Here is a 14448-nt window from a genome sequence, read left to right as displayed (position 1 = left end):
ACACTTGACCACAATTTTAAAAACTCTTAGAGAATTTCTGTAAAGTCATAAATTKTAGACCCCACATTTTAGCTAAGCAGAGATAATGCTTTATTATCTGATAYATCAAAGTGTGCCAAAATGGCATGATTTCTGTTGACTGAGAGGGACAGAAGGCAATGAGGGATATGTGTTAGCTTGGTCTCAATAGACCATAATTTATAGCAGAAGGAATCAAAATATTAACTGAGACATGAGGTTAATTTGCATATACTCCTTAACATCCTCATCAAAACCTTGTTGTTCAAATGGACCTGCACAAACTCTCTCTGTGCAGCTCTGGACATATGTTTGTGGGATTTAATTGAATACTAAAGCCTGTTCTGTTCTGTCTTTTTCACTGGCATTTACCAAGTATAYGTACAGTTAAGGATCTTTCACTATTTTTGTTGCAATCCACTAAATACTGCCTGAGTGCAGTCTTCACTGCAGCACCTCAGCCAGGGGATGACATTTAAAAAGTAAAATGATACTTTCTTTGAATGCCTTCTCTTCAGGCATTCAACCCTCACAACATCCGACTCAGTGTGAAAGTACCAATTGAAAGCTGTAGCTTTTTTAATAAAAAGAAGTCTGAAGTGTACAGAAGATGTGTTATTTCTGCAGCCCGGGGAGGGTGCCTGGTGATGGATCACAGTGGTGATGGGATGCCTAACTTCCAGCGAGCTGCTYGGGTCCCAAAAGAAACCCTTGCTGCTGCAGCACAGTGCTCAGCGTGAAGCAGTCATTTATCCTGTTTCCTGACAAAGCAAATTACCCAACTCAGAGCTGTGGGCTGTGTTTTCAGTACCTCGTTCAGTTCTTGCAGAGCTGATTTGGTGTCCCTTCCCTCTCCTCTACGCTATAGCTGGGAGCTGCCTCATGACTTCCTGACTTGAGACACACCCCTGGTTTCTTTGGAGTGCAATATKCTCCACTAGCCCTTGAATGCCTAAAAAATAGTAGCTGAATAAATTACACTTTTGTGCTCTATTTTTGAGAGGTTATTGAGCACACATTCACCAGATTTACATAGCAAAGTAGGAAATTTATCTTAAACTTCCCTCGATTGACAAACTGCCTTTGCCTCACTGAGCCAGTAAATAATTTTTGAATCTTTTGTCATATTAGTAATCTGTGCCTTAGATCTGCTCCTAATATTCCATTTCTAGAACTGGATGCACTTCTGGAGAACAAGTTTGTTTACTTTTTTTGTGGAATTTCTCAAAGGGGAGCAATGGCAGCGCCTCTGGCTATTGTGAGCCGGGGCTCCACATGATGAGCGAGCATCTGCAGTAATGAAGCAGCATCTGAGCATGGGAATTAATGCATGGGGCTGGCATCTCTGACTGGCCTGTGCCAAGGGATCCTGCCTCCCTCACTGGTCCTGACAGGATGTGCTATTGTCAACCTCTCATAAATCAGGAGCTTTCTCAGGGCTCTTTCCAGCCTGCCCCTTTAACAGCTCCTGAGACAATCTCAAAAGCAAAGCAGCACCTCAAACCTTCCTTTCTCAATCTTTTCTGCTACAAACCAACAAAGCAACTCATTAGAGGGACCCTTTCTGCTTCCTCCTTTCACTCCCTTCACCTAGTAAGGGCTAATTGGAGGCCAATAAAATGAATCCAGGGAAATTTGCCGCCTTCTCCCATATATCAGTCCTGCACTACCAAATTGAGCATATTGTCTCATGTCGTGTTTTATTGTCCCCCAGACCACGTTATCAGCGAGGCAGTCTCTCAAAGGTCAATGGCATTACTTGGTTGTCCCTCCATCTGACATTCCTGCTCATCACTCCAAATCCAGTCGTTTCACCGCTTGCGTTACACGCCTCTACTGCCCTTAATTGGGTGCTGYTTGCCCCTTCAAATCCAATCCTATAAATTGTAACTGCTCGTAGCTGATTGCCCCTGCTCTTAACTTTCATTTCACAACTGGGAAAAGTAGGTGTGAGTTGATATACCTGTCTTTTCAGCCTCACTCTTTGACATTTGCAGTCCAATTATCGGTCACCTTGGCCATTTGTTCGGTCCAACCGTCCTCCCCTTGGTGTGCTGTGTGTCAACACCTACTCCATACACTGCCCTAATGGGAAAATAAACAGTAAATTRTGAGCCTGTATAAATCCACTAAAGAGTGGCTTTAACTCCGTAAACCATGGAAGTGAAACTGGAGCGCTTTATGCAGTTGCTGGTATCCTGCATATTTAGAGTGTCCCGTCTTCTGGAGTCAGGCAAGATACCTGTCTGTTGAGGGCTTTGGTGCCCATGCAGTAAGAACATCCACCTTAAGGGCTAAGTTTGTTAGGATTTCTATATTACGTTCCTGAATCAATGGTTGTCATCAGTAGAAAGCTTTAAATTTATATTAATCATTTTTGATTAAATATTTCCTCTCTGTGGATAAAAAGTATGCTTCTTTAGCTCTACTCACATTTTACATTTTATTGACCCTTTGCACAGTAGTGAATGCCATCCTGTGGCTACAAAACCCAAATGCATGTGAAAGACTAATTCTGCAGAAGAATCGAAGTGCTAAGAAAATTATGAAAGTTGTGATCTTTTAAAATTCCTCCCGCACTGCAGGAGTAGARTACTGTCTTATTATTATTCCAACACATAAAAATCCCTTTCCAGGACTCCAGGCACTATGCAATTAATTAATTATAATAGTATTAATTGATTAATTAATATTAATAACCTGAACATTTTAATGCGTTCCAAATGTTACTCTGGGAAATTAAGGTTTTGGGACAGGATTTTTTTTTCCCCAATGTATTTGGGATAATAAAACTTGGGGACAGCTTTTCCTGTTGTATCATTACCCCAAAATTACTTTGTTCCCATATACACACCTTCTTATGTTGGCAGKATGGTCTTGACACAGTCTGGAAATWATYCATATACMTYGCTGTTCACAGGATCRCTGGCTATGTGTGTAACAGATTGAACCAACTGGAAAAAAAAATCACGCTGAAGCAAATAACTGCATGTAAAACTGCCATTTCTTTAAAGCAAAGAGAAAATCCCACATTTGCCTGGGTGCTAAATGAGATTGTTCCCAGTCAGTTATCAGGCTGGTGATGCTGCAGTGGTGCACTCCTTCCCTTTAGCTGAAGGCTCACAGCTTTCAGGTACTCATCCTTTATCACCAGAGCAGCTGCCTCAACTTCAGTTTCACATCTTTTGTACTGGACACAACACCTGAGCCSATTTTCCATTTTGAGTTTTCCAAGCTGGAAAATCAGTGTGGAAAAAGTAAAAAAGGGTGATCAGTCCAAGAATGTTAGTTTTGCTTCAAAATTGGAATCTTCTTTTTTTTCCCACGCAGACTGATTTTCAACCAGCTTATAAAATTGACCCTATGTCAATATAAATTGGTTAGTAGATATTTACAGGACACATAAAATCAAAGACAAGTAAAGATTGAGATAATAAGGCTTTTCTGTGTTGCCTATTAGATGAAAGTGTGATTAAATATGGCCCAATTAATGCTTGTTATCTGTCAAAAATTGATTTGTAACAGAAAGTTGTGAAGTAGCATCAAGAAGTCAAGTAGAACTTTTTATTACAAAAATCAAAGCAATTATTGATGTCATTTACTTTATCCTTGTCTGACAAAAACAAGATGATATTGTCATTAAAAAAATCTGGCTTGGGAAGAACCCCAACAACTAGCTTCCTTATTTATGCTGATCTCCTTTATTTTAATTTTCATACTGATTTTCTGAGAATTTTTACACTATTTTGTAAGATATTTTAGGGTGAAATCCTCAGCTGACTCCAAAAATAACTTTATTCAAACACGCATGGATAGTTGCTATTATAGTGTCCTCTAAGTTGATGAAAATTTTACTTTGCACTTTATTGATAACCAAAGAAATTACCATTATATAACTTGAATGTCACAAAAAAACCCTTTATTTATTTACTTTTTAATTAATGAAAACAGTCAATGCATTCTTCTTGAGTAACTATTCAAGAAGAGTGAGATAAATTTCTGAGACCTAAGCCATGCATTTTTGCTTTTTTGTGAGTTTCGAATATCTCTACAGATATTCAAAAACTGGGAATAGCCTGTATCGCTTAAAGGTCTGATTTATGTACTTTCTATCTAGCTATGAAATCAATTTTTTATTAATCAKTTTTCTAACCAGTAAGCTTTATTTTGAACATAAAACTGTGGAAGCTTCATTTTTTACTGCAAAAAAGCCAAATTGCATTTAAATGTCAGAGGCTACTCATCAGTCTATCAGCTGTAAAACTGTCTTTGAAATGTTTTACCTGCCTGTGTGGATGGAGAGCACTCATTCCTTGCATATTGTGGAAAAACAGTGTAAGRTGAAAATTGGGTATTTTCAGCCATTACTGATGGGACACAAAGTCTTTAATATTAATGGTTCTGGCTCTGCCTGCTTTTGGTATTGATCAAAGGCTTGTTGGTAAGYGATGAGCTCAAAGATAGAGATTTTTTGGGGAGGGGTGCTGGGGGGCGGAGACTAAGTTTCTATCTGTAGTGAAATTGCAGAGTCCATCACCAAAATTGTTGTTGCACAGTGCATGTCCCTTCAGTGACCAACCATCCTAATAAACTTCCCCCAGCCTGACCTGGGGAGCTAGCATGCCTCTCATGCTTTTGCTCTCTCATTGCCATCGCTCACTGACCATCTGCCTTTTTTGGGGGTTTTGTTTTCTTTTGGCAATTCATTTGAAACCCTGATTATTTCAGTAGCCCTGTTCGTAGCACAGATGCACAAACAGTTTATTGGCAGGTGGAGGTGGCTGCAAACGGATGACAGGGGAAGAACAAATGGCTGGAGGAGGAGCTGGAGATGGGGCTGGATGCATCTTAATCTGCCTTTCTGCCAGAGACAAGGTGGTGTCATCCCCTGTTAGCACAACCAAGTGCTGCTTGGGATGAAAAAAAAAGGTGTTATCTTTCTTTTGAAAATCCCTGGTTCTGCTTATATAGCAGCGTAGAATTTGGATGCAGTCCACTATAAAGGAAATAAATTCAAGGAGCTACACTGAATATCTTGCATCTCATTGCTGGCCAAATAAACATTTTACCTCCTCAGTAGTAGCAATATTGTTTTAAGACTGACCATCACAGAAACTCACCTGAGGATGTTTCATCCAGAATCAGAGGGCAGTGGCTGTCAGCATGACAAAATTCGTTTAAAAGTAGGTTTTTATGTTATAGTTTAGGATACAGGATGATTATTTCCTCTGAAGACTGAAAGTTTTAGTTAAAGTTATTGCTTTGTTGTAACAGAAGCTGCTGCCACAATATTTTTAAGGGTGTGCAGAGCAAGCTCTCTCACACGATACCTTTTCTTAGAGGACTTGCRGGAGCTTGCACCACATTAGCATGAAGCAGTTCTGCTTACTTACTGCCAAATAGATGGAGGGCTAGTCTCAAATTCTCAAATTCTCTGAATTTGAGAGTTTCTGCTAAAAGAGTTGGGAGTTAAATCGTTGTCAGTTTTCATATCTGGGGGCCTGTGCTGCAAACTGACACAGCTACACACCCAAACAAGGATATAAAGTAAATATCATTGATTAGTTAACTCCATGGTGACTAGTACTGTAGCTTGATTAAATTTTGGCAATAAATCACATATCTTTTGAGTACAGCATGTCTGTTGATAGCTAAAATATAAATGATTAGTACTGGGAAAGTATCTTGGAAACATGGATAACATGTTGTGCCTTTATTAATAGCCAGAATGTTTTTCTTACATGATTACACATACTGGCCAGTCTAATATGAAAAAATGGAAGTTTAGGGATGTGTAACAATCTTCATCATTTTGGGGAAACTGAAGAAGGTATTTGATTCCTGTTCATAGTGAAATGAAAGTCAAATTACTTTTGCGACAGAGAATGAAGAGTAATTGACTCTTTGAGAAAAGAGCCGTGTGGTGAGCTTAGAAGTTGATGCACACCTCTTTTGAAGCACAAAAACTGAGAGCTACTGTATTTCCTGAGTGCTAAGATAAGATTTTTGGAGAAGGGCATTATCTGTAGAGGTAGATCTGATAGAGGGGAACTTACCAATGTTTAATCACAGGTGTTTCGTATCACGAGAAAAGYAAAATCCACAAATGGCTGAAGTAGATATTCAGGTATGAATCAGATTAAAAGTGACATAGAGAGTACTACTAACATTWAACTGCATGCATATCTTGATTTGCAAGCTTCATGTTATTTAAATCTGCTTGAAGTGAAATATTCTCACATTTGACTATTCATTTTCTGTTCACAAAACTCTCTGATTCTAATCTTCACTATCAGCAGGAGCTAAACACCTTCTTCAAAGTTTACTGTGAAGATCAATAGGCAACTTTTATCTTCTTTCTCGTTTAGGGGCTATGATGGTAGTTAWACTTCTGTTTAGTGATAGCTTGTTCCTCAAGAGATTTCATATGCCTAGAAAAAWTATTTTTAAGCAATTACATATCATACTTTATCTTGTTTGTAAGGTGTCAATCTGAAGATGGGTAAATAYCCTTGGACAGGAATTATCAGGGGAAAGTTTAGAGTGTATTCTGTTGCTTTCCAATTTTTTTTTCATTATATATTTAGCAAGACTCATTATTGTAACCTCATGAGCAAAGAGAGGAAGCTCATAATGTACTCAAAAGACCTTTACAGTTGTTGTTTGGAGACTGAGGYTGGTGCTCTTCCTGCGCTCATCTCAAATTTTCCAAACTTCTTGTTGCAAACTTTGCGAACAGCTCAACATGGGATATGCTCTGTGCGGTTTCAAGCTGCTGTCATCACCTAGAAGGTCAGAAAAAGTCCTCGCTGAGCAGTTCTTTTCCTTTCCAGAGGATTTCTGCTAAATATGTGAATGTATGATACAGTTAGGCAGTAGAGGTAAAGCTTTTCAGTATTTWACTGAAGTAAGAGGCACTTTTCTGGACTTCTGGAAAGTGGCTGGCTTAGACTTACTTCTGGACAGAGTTTAATCTACATTTMATCAAAAGAAAATTTTATGAGCTTGGTGTTCCTAATGATTATAGTTTTCTTTTTACTTTGGGAAAGGAAGGGGAAGGTGCTTTCTGAGATTGCCTGAAGATGTTTGTTTAACACAAGAGAGGCTGCTCTATTGTCCTGGGAATCTAATGGAGTAATGGTGGATTCTGCACTTAGCATGTATTGATTGAGGAACATTGCAAATAAAGCCTGATGCACAAAGGTCACCAGGATCTCCAAACTGTAATGAACTTCAAAAGCAAAAGCAATGCCTGTGGAAAATTGCTTTTTTCTTTTTTTTTTTTTTTTTTTTTTTTTTGAGGGTCACTGTCAAAACCTATGCAAATCTTTCCTTTTATTGCTACTGAAGCTGAAATATAAGTCTTTAGTTTCTTTTTTTTCAGAGACTTGTTTATGGTTTCTGTTTTCAGAAAGCTTGTAGAATAAATGTGACATGGGATAAATGTAGAAATAGTAATAGTAGTTTTGGACTTCTAAGTCACCCGTGCTGATTTAATTTATTTCATTCTGCCAGGTCCTTTGATTACCACCTAGTGGTCTCAGCACTCTGAGTCTGACAAAAGTGAAGATTTGAAGCCTCTAAGGCTTTCCTCAGTACACTCTTCTAATATTTAGGTTTGCAAATACCACAGGGAGTGTTTAACGCCAAATGAAAAAGCSTTCCTTCCTTCCTTTCTTCCTGTCTTTTGGCAATACAACGCTGAAATTGCCTGATGTCATTGTTAATTCTCAAATGGTTTAACAGACCATTATGCATCGTTTTCTAGCTCGAGTGCGGCTGGAAGCCATTGACATTCCTAATCAAACACCTAGAGTGTTTATGTCAGTAATAATCTCTATTTAAAAAGTACTCTAAACTRTTTATTTCTCATACCTGGCAAGAGTGAATGTATTAAATTTTTTTRTGGTTGAAAATAAGATTTCTCAGATTAGCACACTGTAAAAGAAATCAGGAAAGATGGATCATATGATATGATTGGAACTCTATTGGACAAGAAGCATTTAAGTAATTTGTCTTTTGGGACAGCAACACATTCTGTTAAAATAAGTGAAGTAAGCACTATGCATTTCTTTTCTACAGCTGCTAAATAAAGGTTAAGAGAAGGTATCTAGTTTTCTATAGCTAACTATTTGGTTTGARCTTCAAAAAAAACAACCTGATGTACATTTATTTTTCTCTCATATTCTGTATATCTTTGAGCTACACTGCCTTCACTTTGTAGCAATAATCTGACATGTAGTTCAGCAACAGCATGCATTTCAGAAAAATATTTCCTTGTAAGAATTTAGCCACGAATTTGGTCTCTCTCTGAAGTAGGCAGAGATAGTAATTCAGTGCATTTGACTTTAAAGTGCTATTCATCCCTCGATGAGCTCTCCTTTATAATCTTTCRCTTCTACTTGGACTGAATTCCAGAGACTTACAATAGGTATTGCAGCTCGTTTACATGTTGGCAGAAGAAACAAACCCATTAGTCACTAACAGCAGGGGTATGCCTCAAMTCTCCCGCTTCCTTTCATCATTTTTCTGTCTTTGACTCAACCAGATTYTCTTTTCTAAGGTTTTCTGAAGCAAAATTAGCATTTCTTGTTGGGGGAAGGGAGAGACTTTTACCTGGAAACCTCGTTATGCACAGTCCTTTGATGAGGCATGAGCATCTCAGCTTAGAATTTTTTTTTCCATTAAACAGTTATCACATTRAAATAAAAAGCAAATATGACATCTTCAGCTTTATGCAATGCTAATGACAGTRATGTGGCAGTTCCTCATAACTTAAAAATTGGGTAGGCTGTGTACTTCCTCCTGCCAAAGAACATGATAAGGAAGAAGATTCTTGTTCTTCTCAAGGCTTGATGACTCACATTAAACACCTGCTAATTGTCTTGTACTTGTTCAAGTAGCTACTCCCTCCAGCTGAGTTCATAATTATCTTGGAAGTCATGAGCTTTTGTTAATGAGACTCAGTATAGTAYTTTTAATTCAGTAGGGTGGTCCTCSCAGTTGTATTTGTATTCTGAAAGATTCAAGAGCTACACCTTCTGCAATTAAGKGTCACAGTCCAACTCATAGTGACTRTCKCAAGACAAAATTYCTTTTGTCACCATCACTGAGGCCTGCTGGACTCATGCTATGTTTTAGCCAATATTTTCACAGCAGATGTCTCCTCCATGCCTTCTCCATGGTTATAAAAAGAAAGAAATTCTCACATCTGAGATTCCAGCTGTTGTATATTAGTAGTCAGTGTCAAGCTTTGTTTTCACTAAGGTCCACTGCTATGGAAATCCCTTTGTAATTGTTGTGTGGACTTGAACATAAACATGAATATGTTTCAGTCCTGTAGGAAAGGGAGTGTTAATGTCTGTAGACCAAACCTATTGAAGTAGCTCCTGCAGAAGAAGTGGAAATTGTTTTACTTGGAGAGAAAGTTCTGTTACTACACTGAATTTGTCAGTTGTCACACTCTGCAGAAGGAGGTATTTTAGTGCATTTTTCTCAAAAAATACACATCTGATAGAAGTAATGGGAATTTGAGGAGGCCTTTTCCTGGTCTATCCAGCTGAAGGAAACATTGTAAAGGAGGTACAACTGTTGTTACTCTAGCAAAGAAATTTCCAGGTAACCAATAGAAGTATTGACAGACTTATTTCAGTAAAGTCATGAGCATTAAAGCCAATGGGTGAATACAGATTCCTGACAGAAAGTGCTCCTTTTATGAAGAAAACTGAAGTGCAACTGTCCGTAAGTTGTGGAAAAACACAGTGATGCTTAGGATTTCACCATGAATGYTTATAACAGTTCATATTATTTTGTCATCTGTTGTGTTCAGGCACTATTAAATATGTAATCACATTCCTTTGAAGACATTCCACYTTTGCTGAATGGCCCAAGCCTTTGATTGGTCAGTGTCCAAATTCAGCTGCTTTCATGGCTGTATCCCAGCTTTGGGAGGTTGTAGCCTCTGTTCAGGCTGTCCTGACACAGCATGAGCAGCAGTGTCTGACCTGGAGCAGAGGGAACAGTAGCTGGCTGGTCCATCTCAGCTGCACATGGTGAAGCAGCAGCTTGTCTGCCACGCTTGGATCTGGATACCAGACTCCTGGTATCCACAGGCAGGAGAAGGTGTTCATTTAGGAAAGCACAGGCTGACCAAGCAGCTATTCCTCATCATGGGAAAGCCATGATTTTGTCCTTACCCTTTCCCCATATTGATTGCTGTGAGATTCATCTCTGGTTTTCARTGGCACATCTTGATGAGCAGATATWTAGACAATCTGTCATTCACCTGTATTACCTTTCTTCTCTGTTTTCTTTTTCCTACCATGCTGTCTGCAGGTTTCTAAACAAAAGAATCTCACTGGTCCTAAATTGCAGCTTCTCTCCTGCAGGCTCTCCTGTGCCTTGCACATCTGCCATTTGCATTTCCAGAGATACCAGCTGTGAATTAGCTTTGTCCTATGAGCGTCCTAACCTCCCTCCCCTCCCTGGTTTCTTTTCACTGCGATTTCCAGCTGTTCAAGGGTTTTGCTAAGAACTGTGGTAATGTTTGAATCAAAATTGCCTTGGTTAGAGGGGCCCCTAAGTGCTTGTGTGATGCTGAGTCCTGATGGAAATGGTATTTGCAGAGCGATGTGCTGAATGACCTCTCCTGTTCTCCCCGTTTTTCTCTGGGAACAGTTCTGAATTGGCAGCAATTTGTTGGTTTGTTTTAATGTGTTGTCATGGTAGGGTTTTTTCTGTAGGGGCAGAGGAAATTTTTGCAGCCCTTTTACCTTGTTTATGGCTGGAGCCTGAATAGCCAGGCTGAGGTCAGGATGATGGAGCACAGAAGAGGGGTCAGCCAGGGTGCAGATTTACATTTAGGGAAATAATCACATCACTGGTGTGGGGGAGACTTAATTAATTTACGTGCTTGCAAAGAGAGAACTTCAGCTCCTGTGTTTGGCACTCAGAATTTTCTGAGTGGAGCTGCCTCCTGTAATTTTGAAAAGTTTTGAGTGTCCCCCAGAGAAAAAGGCTTAGCTGGTAGCTAACATTTTCCTCTCCACAGATGGGAAGTTTTAGCCCAAGTAGAACTGACTAATGTGGGACACTCTATGTAATTTTTATTAATTAACTGACATTTTGTGTTATAGCCATTACTGTCTTCTGTTAGCTGGCAGAAAATATTTTCAGTGCAACTTTCCTGTTATTGAATAGATTTCTGCCAAGTTTGGGCTTACAAAACAAACAAATGGATGCCCATATTTACTGCCACAGCATCATGTTAGTCATGATTTCAGCAGTAACTTAACAAACTGTGAGACTGTKCTGGTAAGACAGGAGGATGCTTTATTTCTTGAGCAGTTTTTTGACTTAGGTAGGGTTATTTCATCATAGTTGCTTGACTGTCTATASCACAGTGATTTTAATAGATTTTATTGTCATTGTTATTTGTAAACTGTTTATCTCTCATACACACACCTTTTATGTAGATTACTGCTAGCAGGTTAAAGAAAATACCTTTTTTAAAAAAAAAAAAAGTTGCATTTGTTCAGAGAATGAGAGTTYCCAGAATCTCGCAAATATTTTTGAATGCATGAACATTATCCCCTAAAAAAGCATTTTGTGGATATTTTTTGAGTTTAGATTAGTGAGTCTCTTATTCTTTCTATACAATACAGCCTGTACTGCCTGTCATCATCAATTATTTTTTCTGTGGAAAACCCAGAAAAGGTTTTTCTTTGTTAATCTGTGCTCTGGCCAGGRGGTTGACCAGTTGCAGCAGAGTAGAACAAAAATAGAGGGGATAAGCCTCTAAGTGGGACAGAAATTGGTTACTGCTTCAAGCATTTAACAGGAGAATTGGCACAATTGGCTTTATGTTTGCTGCAGGAGCTCCGATGTTCTCCCAAAGCCGGGGAGAGGCTGAGGTCCCTAGTGGTGTGGCTCCCCAAGTGGAAAGGCAGATTCACAGCCATGTGTGCAGCCTTTCAATGCTATAAATGCTGTTTTGGAAGGTGTTTCTAGTGGGAGCTGGATGGCTGAGCACACTGGTGGTGATGTGGGTGCTCTTCCCACAGCCCTGTGCTGGTGCCTGGCAGGTGTCACGTTGTGGCTTTGCAGGATGGGTCTGATCCCTGTCCTGCACTCTGCAGACAGTTGTCCCCATCRCAGGGGTGGTGATCCCAACAACTACTGATTGCTGAACCTACTCAGTATTTGGCAGGGTCTGCTCTAGTCTTGCTGGAAAGGGGTCTGAGACTGGTATGTGTTGTTGGGAGGACAGGTTCCACTCTCTGAATGGGTTCTGGGCTGTTTTGGGGAATTTACACGGCCACTATATGTTGCCATACCATTCACTTTTCTATACATAAGTTGTTTCAGTCCCTGAGGCGGTCAGTCTTCTGTCTTCCACTGCGTCAGTTTTCAAAAGTATAGTTAAAACAGAAAATGAAAAATGTCTTTTACCTTTCTCAYAGAAAATACATTTTTTCTGCTGATCTCAGTGTTAAACCAGGCTTACCCTAAGTTCAGACTTCTTTACTCAAGAATGGGACAATGCCAAGGGGTATTAATCTCAGAAAATTTTGCTTTGCCTAAGGATTGGACATCAGGACTATAGGATTTGCAAGGGAACACAGAAATTTTYAAGGAAAAACAAAACATCACGAAGTTAACTGGCAAAACCAATCGATGTGCAGTGATCAGTATGAGCAGGCAAGGGTATGTAATATCTTGGCTCACTGTCATCAGATATTGCTACTGTGGGATTTGGCATGCTACCATATGTAGCTGAAAATGAAATTTGAACTTCTTTCATGCAAACAGAAATAACTTTCTGCCTTATTTCTTTCTCATTAAAAATGCAATCGAAATATTGAGGGAGAACTTTGAAACATATTGATTTCATTTTGAAGGCATATTATTAAATCTCTTGAGGGCTTGTTGATCTTGAATCATTTCATTTTCATAGTGTTTCAGATTGAAAATTATTAGTAATTCTGTTTAAGTTGCAGCTAAATTACTAATTAACTTTCATCTCTAAGATTATATTTCGTACTTGTTTCTGGCAGCACAGTGCACTCTCTACACAATGGAGCAGAAATTTTTTGTTACCTGCCTCTCTGTGCTTCTTACAATCTTATAACGCAGGTTTGGAATTAATGAGCTGTCACATCTTGGGTAATGAATGAAAGGAACTGACAGAAATCCTTTTGTTGTTTAAGAAATTCCAAATARTTAATGGGAAAAAAATGACAGAGGCTCTTTTAGGGTTTAAGAAGCAATGCATCTTTCAAATTCTTTCCGTGACAGAAGAAACTTTAAAATATGTATGCAAAAAATGCAGGGATTCTGWTTAATGGGTTAATTCCAGTTCTCCCTTCTGAGATAAACTTGCAGAATTTGAGATAAAAGGATTTTATGTTTTGAGAAAATAGCTTCCAAGTCTGCAGGTTTGCTATTCTGCATTCATCTCAAAAGTAAAAAGTCTTCTGGATTCCTGGATTTGCCATTGTGGACAAATTTGAGTAAAGCACTGAACGTGTTTGTAGTAATCGTGTGTTGGATACCCTGAAGATTTTGTAAAGCGCAGGTTGGGAGGGCAGGGTGATTCCTTATGTTTTACATTTTTCTCCAGTTCATGAAGTCTYCTTTTTGCTGTTGAGAGTAACCTGTGCTGCTGTTTTTCAGGTCACTGTCTCAGATGGGGGCACATCTCCCAAGCAATCCTCCGTTTGGGTGGTGGTGCAGGTTCTGGATGAGAACGATAACAAACCGCAGTTTCCAGAGAAAGTCTACCAGATCAAGCTGCCCGAGAGGGACCGTAAGAAGAGAGGGGAGCCAATCTACAGAGCTTTTGCTTTTGACAAAGATGAAGGTCCTAATGCAGAAATCTCCTACAGCATTGTAGATGGGAATGATGATGGGAAGTTTTTCATTGATCCCAAAACAGGGATGGTTTCTTCCAGAAAGCAGTTCACAGCGGGGAGTTACGACATCTTAACAGTAAGCACTCTTCCATTGACATAYAAACCCATGATTTGACTGACCTTTTAATTCTAACCATACAGTAAAAGAAAGGGAGAATAAAATATGGTTGGGTTGATATAAAGCCACATAAGACTGGAATGTGTGCTCTTCGTCTACAGAAATAAGCCAACAAGTTATAGTTAAGGAGCTGAGGTAGAAATGTCAGAGGTCCGTGGTCTGGCCCTCACTAAAGGAAGCGATGTCCCTTACAGTAGCAGGTTACRTTCATAGTGGGGTATCTTCGTAATCTTGGAAAATGAATCAATAAAAAAACATTGAGTAATATCTGGGAATCAGAGTAGAGCAGCCTCTGAATGAGTGAGTACTTTTCCCTCTGGAGAGCTCCAAGTCCTGTCTGAGATCTGAGCTTTCTTACAGTGCAACAAGATTTTCTGAAGAAGATTTTCTACCTAGAAA

General features: G+C 39.2%; 1 protein-coding gene across 3 annotated transcripts in view; it reads left to right on the top strand.

Moving 5' to 3' along the window:
- FAT3 (FAT atypical cadherin 3) overlaps nucleotides 1-14448 on the top strand; it is a 308169-nt gene that overhangs the window by 184959 nt on the left and 108762 nt on the right. For all 3 annotated transcript variants that reach the window (XM_057375897.1, XM_057375896.1, XM_057375894.1), the window contains exon 4: nucleotides 13693-14007. In XM_057375897.1, coding sequence (XP_057231880.1) covers nucleotides 13693-14007 — 315 coding nt within the window. The remainder of the gene's footprint in view (nucleotides 1-13692; nucleotides 14008-14448) is intronic.

This window comes from Malurus melanocephalus, unplaced genomic scaffold, assembly GCF_030028575.1.
Source record: "Malurus melanocephalus ecotype Western Australia unplaced genomic scaffold, MMel_1.1 scaffold_262, whole genome shotgun sequence".
NCBI lineage: Eukaryota > Metazoa > Chordata > Aves > Passeriformes > Maluridae > Malurus > Malurus melanocephalus.
The sequence above is the reverse complement of the archived record's forward strand: the minus strand, read 5'-3'. Positions and strand labels throughout refer to the sequence as shown.